At 43.6% G+C, this 18888-nt stretch overlaps 1 protein-coding gene and 1 long non-coding RNA gene across 5 annotated transcripts; one reads left to right on the top strand and one right to left on the bottom strand.

Annotated features, from left to right (window-relative positions):
* Nucleotides 1-72: 72 nt before the first annotated feature.
* Nucleotides 73-18650, bottom strand: DCX-EMAP (Doublecortin-domain-containing echinoderm-microtubule-associated protein). Of its 3 annotated transcripts, none has more exons than XM_086905183.1 (17): nt 17802-18650; nt 16771-16932; nt 16133-16628; nt 15706-15883; nt 6972-7199; nt 6782-6898; nt 5873-6104; nt 5224-5519; nt 4537-4701; nt 4298-4393; nt 4092-4229; nt 3718-3978; nt 3060-3317; nt 2826-2988; nt 2559-2741; nt 2387-2482; nt 73-2281 (listed from the first exon to the last, which is right to left on the bottom strand). In XM_086905183.1, the coding sequence occupies exons 2-17, from the start codon at nt 16886-16888 to the stop codon at nt 2013-2015; spliced, it is 3294 nt and encodes a 1097-aa protein (XP_086761309.1). In that variant the 5' UTR covers nt 16889-16932; nt 17802-18650; the 3' UTR covers nt 73-2012. The 3 variants fall into 3 exon arrangements, with proteins under 3 accessions (XP_086761309.1, XP_031771159.2, XP_086761310.1); XM_031915299.2 differs by having other exon boundaries at nt 16133-16625; XM_086905184.1 differs by lacking the exon at nt 17802-18650 and adding an exon at nt 17037-17133.
* Nucleotides 9014-11517, top strand: LOC147658032 (uncharacterized). Of its 2 annotated transcripts, XR_015291305.1 has the most exons (5): nt 9014-9286; nt 9383-10122; nt 10225-10471; nt 10791-10931; nt 11267-11517. It is a non-coding gene; the product is annotated as an uncharacterized LOC147658032 (long non-coding RNA). The 2 variants fall into 2 exon arrangements; XR_015291304.1 differs by lacking the exon at nt 11267-11517 and having other exon boundaries at nt 10791-11184.
* Nucleotides 18651-18888: the final 238 nt, after the last annotated feature.

Here is an 18888-nt window from a genome sequence, read left to right as displayed (position 1 = left end):
TTTATCACTTTCATCACACCTATTTGCGGGGATACGTTCATCGTTATAAGGTGAAAAATATCATAGAATCAATTTCGTATCTAATTTATGTGCAGAATTTATTGTAATAAGATAGCTTTTTCTACACTCTTACGATTATGATTTTACGCTAAAGATTCGAGGGATCGTTTGAATCCTTTTCGTTTTTGTTTCAGGATGCATCGAAGGGCAAAATACAGTTCTGCCTGCGATTGAAACGTATTTCTTTCTTTCTTTCTATTTTTTTTTTTTTTTTTTTTTTATACCATAATTTCATTCACCACACAAATTCATTTTGAACTAACTCGCAGGTAATACAAGATTTTTCTTTTTTTTTTCCAAAAGTATCAAGAGTACGTCATTTCAATTTTCTTCTAAGAATTTCTAATCTATAATTTGCTGGATAGAATAATTGTTTAGAATTAACGGAACGAAAGGTAAATTTCAATTACTTTGATTGACAAAAGATTGAACCGGAGCCTTTCACGGAGATCAGTAACCTAACTACGAATGGTTGGTTAGAGGTTCTCACGCACGCATACAGAGAGAGAGAGAGAGAGAGAGAGAGAGAGAATCGGTATATTTCGAAGCGTTGCAGGCTGTGAAAAAAAAAAAAAAAAAAAAAAGAAAATTTCGATCTCGATGTCATGGCAGTGACGATCCCGAGCATAGCTTGCCGACACGAGAGAGAGAGAAAGATCCTCGTGTACGTACCGTTTGTATCTACCGCTATATGGTATACATATACATATATATATATATATATATACTTCTTATCGTTTAAACTCTGCGTATATTCCCCTATATCTCATCAATTTATTTTCTCTAGAGATGAGCGTGAACGAAAGAGAGAAAAGAAAAGGAAAGAAAAGGAAGAAATCGATGGAGAAATCGCGTTGACCCGCAACACAGTATTTTATCCCTAAAAATCTCTTCGAAACTACGAAGAAAATAAATTGATTCGTTCGTTCGAACTCGCAACGGTGCGTGTGTTTTTCTTCTTATATAATATCCACTCGCCTTTAAAACTATTTTTATTTCGCCTTAAAATCTACCAAGGGGCGCCAGCGCCCCGGGAACTGCACGCTCCTGAACGTGCATAATATCGTTTTTTTTTTTTTTTTTCTCTTTTTGTTTCTTTTTCTTTTATGACCCTACGCTCTGGATATACAACACGGTATAACTGGCGCTCTACTACTCGTATTGTTTCCATTTATGGCTTTAATAGTGTGCTGCGTCGTGTTGCGCAGCGTGATAACGTTATTGTTCGTCGTTGTTATCAAATGTATACAAGAAGTCGTGAGCACGACTACAATGACAAAACAGTTGGAAGGAAGGGAAGATGGATCCTCGTTTATTATCTCAAATATCGAGTCGTGTATTCGAATTATGTTCTTTTTGTCCCGCTTTTGGAAATTTTATGCTATGAGATGGTTGTTGACAAACTGTGTTAAAAAGTGAAAGTACCGCAAGAGTCCCATCTTCCCTTCCCTGTCAGAAGAACAGAGTTTATCCTCGTTTAATAATGACAAATTAGTAACACTTTCAACAGGGAAAAGAGAGTCGTATTATAGCCGTTGTACAAAACCCGATATAATACTCGACAATTGTTCACGTTTAAAAATGTTTCCTTGTTTTTCCAGGAAAATTTTCCTGGAAGCGAATGCTGTCGACAAATATAATATTTCGTGATCACTGAAATGATAGAAACTGGTTGGTAAAAATTGCTAAATTAGTTCCAGCAGTTCGATACTTTTTCGTCTCGAACTCGTGTTGTTGAACTGTATCCAAACACGTTAAGAGATACCACACGTGTTTTGTCGTGTTTTCTTCTCCTTTTTTTTTTTTCTTTTTTCCTACGGCGAAAAAAGAAAGGTTCCACGATCAAATATGGATACACAGTATCCTGAACCGATGGTGGACGGAGAAGACAAAAGGCAAATATATCTAGGAGAAGAGGTAGGAGTCTTTTCTTCTTCTTCTTCTTCTTCTTTCTACTCGTCGACCAGTTCCCAAAGCATGAGAGCGGCGTCGGTTCCACCGACGGTGACCACGTTCTGATCGTTGTAAAGAAATCTGGCGCAGGCCACCAGAGAGCTGTACACCTTCTCCTCGATGTACTCGGCCTTGGCGCTTGTGCACGGATACCTGAAAAGCCTCAGGTAGCCTTCCGCGTCGCCGCTGACCAACATGTCGTGCGCTGCTGATCGACTGGACGTCGTTAAAACGGTCGTTAACGGGTAATAACGATTGTTCCACATACCTGCATTGAACAATAAGAATTATTTCTCTCTCTCTCTCTCTCTCTAAAATTTTATAACGGTTTTATATTCTTCTTTTTACGTAGCGCATCTCCTCGTTCACTTACCGGACACCATGTATCCGACCATGCAATTGTGGGTATACCACTTCACGTCTTTCATCACCAGCGGACTCTTCTCGGACGACAACGCTTTCACGTCCCCTAGAAATTTGTGAAATTTATTGATTTTGATCGATTCGTTCGTTGAATAAAGAAGGAAAATGAAAGCGACGATTACAGAATACTAAATCGTAGTCCTGGGTAACCGTTTGAAGGAATCTGCTGTCTGAACTCCAGTCGAGCTGGACCAACGGTTGCGTCCCACGGATCTTGTTGCTCTTTTTGTACGAGAATCCGTCTCTCGACACTCTGAACAGGTACACGCTACCGTTCTGCGAGCCCATCGCCACGATCTCCCCCGCTGTTTGAACAAAAGTGAGGTTATGTGACTTATGACGATGAGAGAGAGAGAGGAAAAAGAATCATGATTCTTTTTATATCGTACTTGGATTGTAGCCGATGCACGACAAAGGCGAGCCGCACACTCTGAGGGTTGCCACAGCAGCCCCTGTATCCGCAGCGAGCACCAAAAGATGACCCTCGGAGGAGCCCGCGGCAAGAGCCACCCCGAAAGGGTGGAAAGCTATGCATATACACTCGAAACCCACCTAAGAATAAAAACAAAAAGAAGAGAATAAGAACAAGAAGAAACGAAGAAGAAGAAAAAGAAGAAATATACCTGCGTCGTCCACAAAAGCTTGTGCCTGCGCCAGAGGGCGATATTCTTGTCGTGGCCCGCCGTGGCGAACACCTCGTCGTCAGGGTGCACGGCAAGGCCCCACAACTGCCTCCCGTGCCCGAACACCACTTGATTGAACCTTCTCTGAAGAGATCCTTCCAAAATGTTGTTCCTCGTCGTTCCCACGTATATATTCCCGTCGTTCCTCCCGGGCCTCTGTGGATAGATGCTGCGCACCCCACCGACCGCTTCCGGCAACTGTCACAATCCACGAAATTTACAATCCATCCACACACACACACACACACACACACACACACACACACACACACACACACACACACACACACACACACACACACGAACACACACACACACACGAACACACACGAACACACACACACACACGAACACACACGAACACGAACACACACGAACACACACACACACACACACGAACACACACACACACACACACACACACACACACGAACACACACACACACACACACACACACACACACACGAACACGCACACACACACACGAACACACACACACACACACACACACGAACACACACACACACACACACGAACACACACACACACGAACACACACACACACGAACACGAACACACACACACACACACACGTACTTTCGTATCCGTGATGCGCTTGTAATTCTGCAGGGAGTCCCACGCGGCGATTTTCCGGTCCTTCTCACCGCCCGACAGCAACGTGCCCTCGGACAGCATGACAAGCGAGCTGATCCCCTTGTTGTGCGCCTCGAACTCCATTCGGACGAAGTAGGCGCCGTCGGCGTCCACCGAGTAAACGGTGATGAAACCGTCGCTGTCCGCCGTGACGACATCCCCGTCCTGTTCAAATTGGATGCTGGTCACGTGCGTGCGGGACGGCTTGAACGGAGAGAGAGATAGAGAGAGAGATAGGAGGAAGAGAGGAGAAAGAGAGACAGATAATTCGATGAGATAATTCCGTTAAAATTGAAAATCGTTCAAGATCAACTTACAGGTTTGATGATGTCCGTCCTCTCGAAGAAACCGTCCTTGCGCCTGTTCCAGAAGGTCAGGTGGCCTCGGCCGTGGGTGATGAGCAGGTTATCGTCGAGGGGATGGAAAGCTGCCCCCGTCAAGTCCTCCTGCATAGTCTGCGACGGATAATCGATGAATACACAATGATGGTTTGCCCGTCATGAATGAGTGGAGAGTTACTTACCGCCACTTTGCCCAACAAATGGCCCCATTGCCATTGCCACACCGAGAGTATCGCCTCCCTGCCAGCGTCCACGGCCAACACGTAACTACCCCCGTTCTGTAATTTTGTGTAATTTTTTCCTATATCGAATCCTCTTGCGAATATTATTACATATAATAATTAAGAATGTAAAAAGGTTTAGTTGTTTCTGGTGTGCTTGTATACATATATATATTTATATATATATATTTTTTTTTTACCAGCTGCGAAAACGCCAGAGCGGAGACGCCCATCTGGAACTCGGTCATCCCGAACACGTAGAGAGTGAGCAACGTCTCTGTTGACCATATGCGGACATGCGGTTGCGCTTTTCTGTGCCTGCCCGCTTTTTGCCCGGACGCCACCAGCTCCCTGCTCGGATGAACCTGTGAACGCGTGCATCGTCGATTATTATTATTATTGTTGTTTCTTTCTTTCTTTTCAATTGCGAGACTAAGATCAACCGTTTGCGCTCTCAGGCACTACTTGGATCGATGCAGCAATATTATTTGCGTTTACGTATAATCTTATAAAACGTAGAATTAAATTATATTACGAGACAGAAGCGGATAATGAAATTAGTTCGAGTGAAGATGAGTTTGATTTTTCGTTACATCGAATAATACGAAATTATTCCTATTCGTTAAGAAATCGACGATAGAGAGATGTAGTAGTGTGAGAATAATGAAAAATAAGGATAGTAGACAATAAATTCTAACACGACATTTTATTGTGATATTTGGCAATTACTTCGTTATTAAAATATCATACACAATAATATAAAGTAAAGAGTAGATAAAATATCGAAATACAAAAGTTTTTAATTTGCGCGTGAATTAGCTAAATCGTGTTGATTTGTTGGTTAAGGCTTTCTTCCTTAATTTAGAAAAAGAATGCTACATGCGCACCTCCATGCACGTGATGTCCTCCGTATGGCCGACGTAATGCCGTTGTGCATTTTCCTCTCTGTCGAAGAGAACAGCCACGGCAGCGACGTAGTACAAGAGTTCCCCGCTTGGGAGGACCCACAGGTTTCGCCGGGTATCGGTACCCCGATAACCGTAAACCCACTCGAGTTGCAGCTTCTTATCGGGTGGGGAATTGTCGACCGGGGGCAGGTGGGAGGGCGGATAGAACGATCTTCTCAATCCTCGGATCGTCACTCTTGCCGGCTCGTCCCTCAACACCTCTACCACGCTGTAATCTGTTGTTTCGACAACAACGAATACAATATTACCCTTCTTTTTTTACAAAAATCGGATATTGGATATTGGAAAAATATCGCTCTTTTAAATTAATTGCAGAAAAAATATTCGACAATTGAAAATGTATAAATCTATCAACGAATATTAACGATTTTCAAATATTGCATGAATGGATAAAAGTGTAATACTATTCTTATTATAAATCCCGATTGTCTCGAGGAAGCAACGATATCTAATTCAAAATTAAGTAACAATTAATTAACGAATAATAACATAATTGTTCAGTGTCGGTTTATACAAGGCGATCAAGTGCAAGATATATATATATTGTATGTATGTATGTATGGAGAACCGTTTACTCGGACGACGTCTGAATCAGGGGCGTACAAAGCGCGCGGCCTGCTCTTGCTGCGGGCGCGCCTCTGGCGGCCGATGTCCTCAACCACGGTCGGTGGTCCGCGCGATCTCGACCTCCTTGCCGGGGACGCGGCCACGCCGCCCACCATACTCATCCCTGACCCGGTGCCCAGATAAAAAGTATCCACATCAGCGAATTCGTTCCTCAACTGGGAGAAACTTCTTACCTGTCGGCGTTGTTTTCAATTGCTGTTATTACATCCGATGTCGAACGATTTTAGGTTAGGATGATGAACGATCAAAGATGAATGAATCGAGGTGTCGCGAGTGTCGTCGTATCGACTCGTCTACGACGCGGAGAGAGAAAGGATAAACGCTCGAGAAAATTGGCCAATTTGAAATTCATGTATTCGTGACCCGAAAACACGGATCTTTTTTGCACGACCCATAAAAGAAAGGAGAATATAATCTAAGTATATAATACGAATTTCGATATCCAATTTACAACAAATATTTCTTTCTATCCGATGTTTCCAGGTGGCGAAAAGTTTCAAGAAGATGACTCACGTTAATCAACGACCCTAATCCATATCAACAACGAAGAAGTCGACCCCGATATCGTCACGCTTCTATCCTCCTCCCCTCTCCGCCGTCGCATGCATGCATATTTATGGACAAACATTATTCAAGCAGATTTTATAAGTACGAGCCAATGTCTTCGATTTGCATAAATCGCTGATAAACTTTCGACTCGCCCACGTCTCACTTTGTTCACGAACGTGAGCCAATCGATCACCACGTACGTCACATCTCCTCCCCCGACAATTTTCGATCATCAATTCATATTCACGAATTATTATTTTATATATATATATATATACACACACGTATTACGTAAACTCACCTCTTGACCTGAAACTGTGAACATCCTCTTGGCCCCATTCATCTTCAACACTTGTCCAAGGTCCTCCAACACCTCCTCGAACGGTTGAGAGGTGCGAAGGTTCAACAAGACACGACACTGAAGTTTATAGGTTAAATTTCATCATATGTACGTTTCTTTTCAGGTGTGATATCGTTCCTTGTTTTTTTACCTGTACGGTGTGGTCGTGGTTGTTAACGATTCGTATGACTCGTCCCGAAGAAGGTTTCCCACCGCCGCCACCGGGTGGTGGTGCCTCGTCGGTGATGGAAGCCTTCCTGCTGAGGCTGGCCACCGCCGGCGGCCTGCTTTGCCATCCCCCGCCGCCCGCTCCGCCCCTGCTGCCTCCTCCAGTTGGGCTCGTGTACCAAGTGTTGCTCTTCTTCCCGTAGCTGGCCGGCTGTTGTTATCAGTTATCAACAATCGTTCGAGGTCGTGTAATGAATTGATTAAGCAATAAGAAGAATCGATATATATGTGTGTGTGTGTTGTGTGTGTGTATATATGCGTGTGTTCGTTAATTATTTCAGATAGGACCTGCAGCATGTCGGCCGGCAGCGATATAACCTCAAAGGAATCGCTCATCAACACAACGAAACTGTCGCAATCGTCCAAGAATTCAGGGCCGCAGGGCTCGAGCTCGGAATCGGTGTACGAGTCCGATTTCTCCCCGCAGGCAAAGTCCGGCCCCAAGTCCGAACGGGACGAGGAACTTGCCGACTCAATGGTGGACCCGGATCACTGCGTGGCGGCTCGCAACGACGATACTCGCCTCGATACTTCGACCGATTGAAATTATTTTTCTCGAGTTTGCCTTCCGTTATACGTAGAGTATAATCCACACAATATGACACCTCTTGATAATCACCTCTTATCTTTCTTTTAGGATCTCGACAAATTGGAAGACTTTGATTTTATTATGTGCTCTCGCTGTTTCACGAATCGTTCTCGAGAGAGAGAGAGAGAGAGAGAGAGAGAGTGGAAACTTTTTCCAAGCGTGTAGATTATATAAGGCTTGGTGGGATCACGAACGAGCGAAGAATGGAATATTGGGTGGTGAGAAGTACTGTCTCACGAGGTGCAACCCCGGCTGTGTTCGATGGACAACTGGAGGCGGGGTATGTGCTGCCCCATTGGGTTGGAGAACCAGCCCTCCTGGCTGCAACATCCCCTACCCTCCCTCTCCGCTTTCGAGGAGAGCCATCGTGTCTCAAGGCCAAACAGCCAATGCATTTAACGTGCATACGAAACCGCGCGACACGTAAACTGTATCGGACAAAAGTTTTGGAGTTTCGATGTTGGATTACGTTTCAATGAGAGGAAGCTCGATTCAAGGCGATTCGAGGGTAGACGAAGATTTACGTCAAGTTTTACGTTTTTCGTTTTTCCTTCACTTCTTTATCTGTTGCGTGTCGCAAAGGACGCTTTACGATCAATTTAGAAAGGTAATGCAAGCGTACCGTTATTTTTTTTTTTTTATCTTCATCTCACGTGTGCTAGACACTTTGTTGCAACAAGGTTCTGCATTAATTTTCTTAATATAGTTTCAGCACAATTTTCAACGTGTCATGGTTTCTCGATAAAGGGATCGGTAAATTGAAAAGCCTGGAAATTTAGTTTGAATGAATGAAAGCTTGATGGACGTCTGTTCTAATTCAGGAGAAAAAGATAAGCGTTCAAGTAATATTACACAGTTGGACCGACAGGGTCAATATTCAAAGTGACAACTCGAGAGATGGAAAAAAGAAGGAAAGAAAGGAAGAAAGAAATATCTTACAACGGGGGCTAATGATCCAATAAACCTTACTTATGAATTCAAAACACGCACGCTGCTGTAGCCGGCAGAATGCCAGAGATTCGACGACCTTGCAATAATTTGCTATATACTTTGCAGATTTCTTTCCAAATTTATCGGCGACACGAGTGATAAAAATCAAACTTATCGTTATAAAATTCTATTTAATTCGTATCTTTCTTTCTACCTTTAAATTATTTTAATCAAGTCACGTGTACATTCCAGAGAAATCGAAAGCGTAGCTCGATCGACCAACACGCCAGTTTATTCCTCCAGTTCCATCCTCGTACAGTTGCAATGCAATGCCAGCATTTGATGGGATTGGTATGATAATGGAAGCATAGATTAACACAGGGTGAAGGTCAAACGACACTCTCAGACTCACACAGACTCGAGTCGACCCTTCCGGTAATGCACCCCCTCCTCCCCCCCATCTGTGACGTAAGCTTAACCCTCGAGTTAAGGTGTCGTTCCATGTCTCTCTTTCGTTTGTCTTATTTAAAAAAAAGAAATAAATAAGTTCGAAATACGCGAATAATAGAAATTTAAATATTATTTCTAGAGGGAGCGATTCGAGTTGGAATTATTGTCAGGCACGAGTTCTTCCAGAAGATCGAACAGACGTGGAATCGGCGAAGAAAAATATGCAATTTTATTTTATTTTCGTATCCAATTTGGATTAAAAAAATCACGTATGAATTTAATGAATTAATAATGCTACTATTCGCACTATTATTAAGTTTCAATGAAATTTTTCACTCAAATTCAATCGTAAATTTCTATTCAAGGTTGCCTTTCTCTGAAACAAATGTGATTTGCGTCAACGACAATTGCTGTTCGGCCGAGAACCAAGTCAGCTCCAATCTGATCAACCGCGAACAAGCTGCGAAATCACACGAATCTGAATCTCCTTTTAATCAAAATCATCACGAGCCCGGCCACGAAAACTTTCTATTAATAAATCACAAACTAAAAATACCTACGTCGCCTACGTCATAGGAAGCGAGGAAATACGTGATGATTACGAATTTCACAAGTATTGCACATTTGAAGGAATTGGACTATCATTCGCTATATTTATTCTCCTGATTCAAGCACGTTTCTTCGCAAGATATGGAAGAGTTGGGAAGAAGTTGAGAAAAAAAAGAAGAAAAAATCTCGTCCATTCACGAGAATGGTTTCATCGTTATTTACGATACGTTGTCCCTATAAATTACGATTCGTGGAACCGCAGCACGTGTTAGTCGAGCACGTATGCATATGTTGGTTATACGTGCAAGGCCAAGGTCACGGTGCAACAATCTACCGGCTGTTGGTACGCGATGCCGATCGAACGTGCAACAAAAGTACGCGTGGGTGCACACTCTTGGGTTCACCATGGGTGCTACAACCCTTAACCTTTCCACGCATTTACGCCCGGTCGTGCACCCCCTTATTATGTCGACTTATGTTGTTGTTGTTGGCTCAACGACGATATTACGAAATCGTTTCATTTGCAAGGATCAAATCGAGTGAAGAAAGGATTCAGGTTCACGTTTAATTTATATTTTCTTACGTTCGAGTCTATTTCAATTTTCTCTCTCTCTCTTCATTTCACGATTTATCATCCGCACGTGTTCTTCTATTTCAGCAATTTCGCAGAGAATTAGAAAATTTTCTTCTCTTCCGGATAACGGTGGAACGATTTACAAACGTGTGGAGTGGAATAAGGTGAACACCCTGGTTGACCGTTCACCTTGATGATAAGGGGAGAACCCGTCCAAAGAACTCGCTGTACACCAACCCTTAACCTTTTGCCGCGGGTCATTCGCTATAAATTATCATCCGTGCACGGATTTTAACATGCAACACCGACCCAGTTTAATTGGAAAGAAAGTGTAATTATCATTTTGTTATTCCCCTTTTTCTTTCTCTTTTTTATCAAATCGTGACGTAAATTTATAGGCGAGCGAGATATAAAATATAATTCGCGGCAACCTGTAATGCGGCGCCATTAATTGGCCAGTGATAAGGCTGGCTGCACAGTGATAAGCGACGGAGGCGGGCGATCGTTGTACACACACAACGCTGATTTCTCCCTGCCTCTGTTTAGTTTCGTGCAAAGATGGACGTTGATATAAAAATTATTTATAAAATTAATGTGTAAAGAAACCTTTCGTTGCGTTAAGAATTAAAAAATACGTGTTTTCCTCGCAGGATATCACACCGTTGTTGTGTCACACTGGATTTAAAACGATTGAATCGAGTTACAACGCAATGCATGCACGAAGAAAACTTGTTGTTCCCCTTTCTGAAGAAGGGAAAGAAAATTATTCCCAACGAGTATTGAAAAATTGGGTAAAACTACTAGTTCACCTTAACACGTTCGTCATTATGTTTGAGTGACGTCTTCTTGTTGTAAGAAAAATAAGATTTTAATTCTTTGCACTCGTATTTATATTTAAGAAAGTTACCAATCGAGTAACAAGAATCCCCTAGAATGTAATTATATTATACGTAATTTTATTTACTAATGTAAATTCATATATTTATACATATATTTATTAATGTAAGTTGGAATGAGCACTGGAATATAATAAGAAACGGAAAAGAGGGACGAGTATGATCCGTTGGCGAACCACTCTGCATCTTTATACAATTTTTAATTTTAAAATTATACCGTATGTGTGTAGGAGATGTGTTGTTACGAGTTTCAACCGATAATACAGAATCTTGAAGTTGGACATCAACCAATCACAGGCTTGTACTCAGACCAGAATACTTAAGATCGAAGCAGGGAACGAAGAAGTAGAAGTAGAGAACAATTGATTCAGAATTGGTGGTTACAGGTGGTTAACGAAAACTAAGAACTGATATATACATATATAAGTATACCCCAACTAAATTTTATTTTAAAATATACAAAACAAAAATATTAAAACTACTTCCGTTTATCGCTTATCGTTTACGATTCTGCAAGTAACATTTGGCCCCCTGGTGAAACTCAACTGAATCACACGCTGAATCACAAATGTGTTCAGAAAGAAAAAAAAAACAAATATTCATTCCCTTTCAATTTCAGATCGTTTCTATTCTAATTCTTATTTTTTCCATCTTTTCCATTGGAAATCAGGCTGTGTCGCTTTATGCATGCATAAGAAGTTGAAATAATTGTATACGTATATTGCAGGAGGTGCGTGACGAGCGCACGTAGAAGGGAGGAGAGGGGAGGGGGAGACGTGTGTGTAAAACAGAGGGTAGTTGTCCTGCGAACGTTCTGCGACAAGCGTGCAGCCGGTCTGGTTGAAAGGCAGACGGGATGCCGCAGTGATTTACATATCGTCGATCGTCGAGGTATATGTACACATACACACACTCCTCCACACGTGCGGAGAAAACGTGTGTGGAGTTTGTAGTACGCACAGAGGCGGAGGAGGGGTGGGGAGAAGGGAAGAAGAGAGGGAGGATCGCGGTTTTCCCGAAACCGTCTTCTCTCTCTCTCTCTCTCTCTCTGATCGATCCTCACCGAAATTCATTTGTTTCGAATTCAAACCTCATACATATTCAGCGTGACAAGCGGCGATAAATGATCGCCGTGGATTGCACAATGCGAAGCACGAATCTGCGTATTTCGTGACAGAGAGGAAGAGAGGAGAGAGAGAGAGAGAGAGAGAGAGAGAGAAAGTGGACTTGCGATACATCGATTCCTTAATGTTCGATGGAAGAAAAAATTTCGGGAAGGAAAATTTTACACCGTATATATATGTCACGGTTTTGGTGATCAGATCGAATGGGCCGCGTAATTATTCGACAACTTGGAGTGTATCGCTCACAGGATCGACGTAATAATGTCAATTAAAGTGGACTGCCGTCAGTCATGCAGCTGAGAGGAACGAGGAACAACGAGAGTCTAAAGAAAAAAGAAAAAAAAAAGAAGTTGGAGCGAGAATATATGGAAAAAAATTTACGAGCTTAAAAGGGATTTATCGTCGCAAATATTCTCCATCCACCTTTCTCACTTCCCTCTCCTTTCCCCTTCGCCGAGCGCATGCAATTAATCTGCAACCAGGCATGCAATACCTGTTCGTCGGTTGAGAAACCGATAAGAAGAAAATGGCGATATTTGGTTCAACGAGATTATTTATCGAATCCTTTTTTCCCTTTCCTGTCATGCGCTCTTTGAATTATTCTCGCGTGAACGTTACAAAAAACGCAACGACGATCGTGTTACCGATCCATTTTACGTAACAATAATTTTAAGAAAGGTATTCTTCGTAATTCCGTGATGTATGTAGGCCAGATACGTGCAAGTTTCTGTCCGCCGCTCGAGTTCGTGACATATCACGTTGGAGGGTGGCTGACACGAATTTTAGACCGGTCGACGACGATTATTTCTTTCGAGAACAGCTAACCAACTAGCTAGCTGTGTAATATCGTTTATGAATTTACCAGGGAACGAAAACGTGTACACAGTCGGTAAGTGTGACCCGACGGGGGAAAAAAAAGAAAAGAAAGGAAAAGAAAAGAAAAGAGGACTCGTTATCGCGTAGGCGCGATATGAAAATGAAGAACGAAGTTGGAACGTGCGTGACGGACGTTCGTCCCCGTGTTTAACATGCCATAGGTGATTAAAAAGAAGCCGCACGTGAAACACTGGTTGGAAAGGATATATATCGGTTTTTATTGCTAACTTATATGACGACCGTGGAATTAATCACAGTCACAATCGATAAAACGTAAGAAAAAAGAAAAAAAAAACGGTGTATAATTCTACAGATAGAAATCTTGGTAATGATAAGGCGAAGTAACGTAAGTTATATTTTTTTTAAAAAAGAAAAGAAGTTTAATCTTTGTAATTTGATACTTAGTTATTTACTTAATAACTAGCCAAATAATCGGAGGAAAATAAATGAAAGTGAGGTTAGAGAAGAAGAACGACGACAAGCAATAGACAACACAGAGACTGGGCAAGACTCGGTGACATCGATGCCCGATTGGTCCGATTCGTTCCACGTCACTGTCACGTGTCGTCAAATCTCTCGACATCGATCACCAACGATACATCGATATATCGATATATCGAGCTTCGACAAACGCTTGTCACGCGCGCACGTGTGTATTACGTTTGTGTAACGGTGAGTTTGCAGTAGTAATAAACTGTTACTTCCGACCGCAGTAGTAACGCCGTTGCGAGAGACGGTCAGAACATAATTGATTGCATTAACTCACAACCGGCTATAATCGACGCTATATCTTCCTCGCCGCTCCCATTATCCCGAAACATTAATTTTTCATCGCGCTATACCTCTTACGTGCGCCGCCATTTCGAGCGCACGATCGTAAACTTGCTCGCCTCTTAAACATTCGCATCGTTACATTTCGCGAAAATCCTCGAGAAATCGGAACAAAATCGGCCGCCTGAATCGTCAAGAATCGAGAAAGACGGAACGGTGGAAACGCAGTTTGTGAATCGTCCGTGTGAGAACCTGTTTATCGATCCCTTGCGGGGCTGACCAACGGTCAATGAGATACGGTCTCTCCCTTGCTGCCTGCCCTACGACTCGAGAGCCCTGCATCGGTCTCCTTAACGGAAATACGAACCAATTCTCCCTCACGCTACGTAGTGATTCATGCGTCTTCAGAAAAATTATATATACATACGTATATATATCGCATGCGTTTCAAAAGAATTAAAAACCTCCCGAATTGATCAAATTTCGTAAAGATCGAACAAGGAGTTGGGAATTAACGAACAAATTATCGAAGACCCAACCCACTTTTTCCTAATCTAACCTAACCAAGATCGGAGGGGCGTGATATCGAAAAAATAAATTCAGGTCATCGAGGTGAAGAAACCGAAGGAGTCCATTTTAAAGATACGAATCGTTATCGCGATACGAAGGAATGACGTATTGAAGGTAATTGGCGAGTAATGCGAGTGGGACGCGCATGAAAGCATATATATATATATGAAATGAGGATATTATGTAGGATGGCGTACCGTTTGAACGGAATCGAAAACATGAAGGGTGGACTGGTGCGCAGCCGCAAACCGCCAATTGGCCAGCCCTCTTTTCGCCCCTCTTTCCAGCCAACCCCGTAGCGACACTTGCACCCCCACCTCTCGCTCCCATCCCTACCACGAAATCGCGGATTCACTTACACGAGACGTCGATCTCCCATGCCACGTGGCTTTGGTAAACAATGGTCGAGGGTGATTTTAATCGTCGTCGATGATTAAAAATCTCTGTTTGATCGAGGTGGATCTCGGATTATCAAGAATCATCAAGGATACGGGTGGTGGGTGTGTGAACGACAGGACCACTTTGCCGGATTAAGGGTTGACCTGGCACGATCGAAATAACGGTCACACCTTAAAACCTAGAAATCAGATCATCATAAGGGGCGTGGGCCACCACGACGCCTTTCGTAAAAGTAATGAACGCTATCTACTTCCAGCCGAAAGGTTTTGCCGTTAATTGGACCATTTTTCCCCCGACCCTTTTTCTCTCTTGAAACGAATGCTCGCTTCGTATCTCGTTAACCGACGTGATCGATCAAATTGAAGGTAAAGTGAAATGCTTAAGAACGAAATAATAGAAATAATAGTTTCGGTTACTACTTTTTTTTTTTTCCAGATGCACGTACGAAGAAAGAATACGATATACTTAATTCCCTTCGACAATGAAATTGACGTTATATTCGTACAACAAGCATATATAATTATATATACACGAACGACGAGTGCACAGGTTGTTGTTTCAGCTCATGAATATTAAGCGCGTATACACACACTCGGTTTTAATTAATACAAACGATATACTGCCACACCCAGATATTTACTTTTCGCAAATTGCTCGAATTATTCGTTTCGTATGCCTCGCTCGACGATTTCTCCCGTTCAATAGGGGGAGAGGGGGTTGTTGCCGGAGAGAGATTTGATCTACACGCGATCCTGTGCGTCCCAAGGACCCCCGTTTCTTCTTCGCATGCATCGAAGATCGAACGACCCACTTCTCCGGAATTAAAAATTCCTTCAACAACCGATCTCTTAAAGCATAAACCGTATCCTCAACCGCCCGTTTCGAGATTTTTATCGGGATTATAAATAGAAGCGCAATTTCTCGCTCACCTTGAACGTTTTGTAGCTGGATACCACGTACGAGGCGCCGTCCTCGAGCTCGTCCAGGGTGAGCTTCCTGTCGCCGTCCATGGAGAAGATGTGCCGCGCCCCCCTCGGCAGATCCATCCGGAGGGAGAGCCTGTCCAACAGCGCCTCCAACGAGCCGATGTCCCTTCCAGGTTTAAACCTGCCAATTGCCAATCGATATATACACACGCATATATAATGGTATTTCACGTTATTTCGTAACGAAATATAAGTTACTTTCATTGACTAAATGCACGCGTCATTACCACCTTGCCTCTCTCTGTCTGTGTCGTGGATCTCATTCATGGGCCGCGGGATCAAGGCCAGGGAAGGAAGGATGGTGGACACGCCACCTGCACCCGAGAAGGGGGACTAGGAGCGGCGCAAGGTGAGTGCTTGGTCCATTTACCTGAACTCGATGCCAGGAAAATACGGGTCGCCATTTTTATAGAAGGTGACTCTCCTGGCCCTCCAGTAGCCGAGGTTGTTGTATCTCGCGGGAGCTGGCTCGTGTCGGCTCTTAGGCCTGTGCTCCGGCTGCTCCGGAGGCGGCATGCGGGGACTGGAGGGTCTGCTCTGCCTCCAAAAGCCGGCCATGCCGCCTCCACCCCCACCATCGTCCGCCACAAGACCGCCACCGACCGCCTCCTGCGCCGCTCCGCCACCCTCCGCCACTTCCACGTCCTCCTCCTCCTCCTCCTCCTCGCCCAACGCCTCCTCCTCCTCCTCCTCCTCTTCCTCCTCCTCCTCGTCCTCGTCGTCGTCGCTGCCTCGAGCGCCCCCAACAGGCATCGCGGGAGCGCCGCTAGGTGTAGCTACTGCAGCTTGTTGACCAGTTGATTCCTTTCCCTCCTCCTCCTGCCCCTCCTTGCTCATCACACCTTTCTTCCCTACCCCCTCCTCTGCTAACAATCGTCCGATTCATTTCCTCCCGTTTTTCAGAATTCTTTTTTTTTTTTTTTTTTTTCTTTTCAATTCAATGGTTTTCAGAAAGCGTTAAGGGATGGAGAAGGATGAGCTCTTTAGGGGGGAATGACGATCCCTCACCTGGTGAGGTAGCGGGTCCACCAGCCTCGTTGCCGCCGCCTCCCTCGCCCGCTGCCTCCTCGACCTGCCCCAGGCTGGAGCCGGCACGCAAACTCGGCTGATTTTCAACGGCGATCATCGGCGCAAGGCCGCCACCTTCTCTCCCTCTCTCCTCGAACTCTCCTGTGGAGAAAATATTATATATATATATATATATACATCTTTTTTTTTGCAACTCGATAATTTGAAAATCTTATAATTCTTTTTTAGGTATCGTTCTTGCGTACAACGATACACGATCGATGTCTCTCCCTGAAAATTTCCCTCCTCCAGGATTCGACGGCTTCTTCCCATTATTTTTCCAGAAACGAAAGGGTCTCTTTATATATATATATATATATATATACACGCGGGCCAGAAAGTCCACGTGTCGCGTGATTTGCCGGGGATTTGCCGATCGATCTCTCCGCTTACGATGCACTTTTATTTTGTAGCTACAGTCCACTGCGGATCGATCGATCGCCCCCTCGAGGAGGACCCGATTGAACAATACGCCGAAATCTCTTCGAGTAAAGAGCAAAGGAGGAGGAGGAGGAGATCTCTCTCTCTCTCTCTCTCTCTCTCCTTCGATGAGATCAATTATGCCCTCCTCGTCGAGGAGCGAGAGTTAAGGTCACGAACTTTGCACGAGAATTCACAGTTAGAGAAGGTACTCAAAATACGATACGAGTCCAATTTAGACGCACTGGAAAATTCAATTTCTTTCACAAGTTCAACACACCGTCGATCCCTCTCACTGAACGAGAACTTTCGTGAAAAGCGAAAAAAAGAAAAAAGAAAAAGAAGAAAAAAAAAAAGGAAAAGAGAGAAGAGAAGAGAAGAACACTGTTCCACTTGACGTGCCGTTCTTTTTTTCAGAGGCACGTCATTACGATCGGAGGCGAGATGAGGAAGAAAAGGGGGAGGTGAGAAGAGGAGGTTGGAGGTTGGAGGTTGGATGGTCCACGAGAGGCGAGGTTCGGGCGCGAGATAAGAGCGGATAGATGGTATACATATTCATGCGTCCTTCGACGATGGCGTCCCGACGTCGAGTGTGTGTCGTTCCGAGGGACAGCCACGAGCCACGCTACCCCGGCGCCGCAGTCGTCGTCCACGTCGTCGTTCTCCTGCCGGCATCGACGCCCCGTGTCAATGAACCGAGCGCCGAACTTGTTGCACCGCGGGAAGCTACGCGCAAGCCTCGTCTTCCTCGTGTTCAAGTCACCGGCCCCTTCTTTCTAATTGTCGATGAAGAACGAAGCCGAGGAGGATTATGAAATCAAAATTCCATTTAACACGACGTATAATTTAATAATTGTAATATCGAAACGATGGGATAAGGAAGAGAGTATTGTAAAATGGATGTTGCGAGTGATTTGGAAAATCGTGAAAATGGAAAGAATCTATATTAATAAGCGTTTTGCGTGCAAAAGATTGCAATTTCTAAGAAGGAACGTGACCGTGCATACGTGTCAGTGTGATACCCGATGATTTAGATATTTAATAAATATCGTCGAACAATCTCAACTGGAAATGTTCGAATTATGTAAACTAGACTCGGCTTTTCCTTTTAACGACGACCGTTCGAATGGAATTTTGATCATTTTTGATTCGAATGAGAAATAAGGAAATAACAAGTCACTACGAGTTACACGTTGAAGTTTTAAGGGGACAGAGTTTAAAATTCAACGTGCTCTATTTTTCTTCCATGTTCGATATCTTTCTTCGATCAATCCCTCGACATTTCGTGGGGCAAGAAACTTATCGGACTTATCGGGCGGTGACTAGGATGATTAGCTGCATGAAGTTTAAGAATTGCAAAATGCACGATACGAATACGAGATACGATGGGATCAATCAAATGTTAGCGTCGAGTATGAGTTTGAATTTAAAAAAAAAAAAAAAAAAAAAAAACCGTATCATCGTAATTGCATTTGTTTTGATACATACGTTTCAAACCGTAATAGTATTCTTATATTTTTATATTTTATAACGATTCATTGAATTATCGATCCGTTACAGTGGTCATCTTTGCAATATGTCCTTCTTGGCGCGGCGAGTCGTGGTAGTCGATACTTTGGTGTGGCTTGCGTGTTCGGC

The sequence above is a fragment of the Apis florea genome, unplaced genomic scaffold (assembly GCF_048593485.1).
Source record: "Apis florea isolate Af1SG1 unplaced genomic scaffold, ASM4859348v1 contig_2411_pilon, whole genome shotgun sequence".
Classification (NCBI taxonomy): Eukaryota; Metazoa; Arthropoda; class Insecta; order Hymenoptera; family Apidae; genus Apis; species Apis florea.
The sequence above is the reverse complement of the archived record's forward strand: the minus strand, read 5'-3'. Positions and strand labels throughout refer to the sequence as shown.

Coding starts and splice junctions, on each gene's coding strand:
- DCX-EMAP (XM_086905183.1), bottom strand. CDS start 16,888: ATGATCGCCGTTGAAAATCAGCCGAGTTTGCGTGCCGGCTCCAGCCTG. Junction 4,702..5,223: donor AGGACATCACGTGCATGGAG/GTGCGCATGTAG, acceptor ACGCGTTCACAG/GTTCATCCGAGCAGGGAGCT. Junction 2,989..3,059: donor AGCTTTTGTGGACGACGCAG/GTATATTTCTTC, acceptor TTTTATTCTTAG/GTGGGTTTCGAGTGTATATG.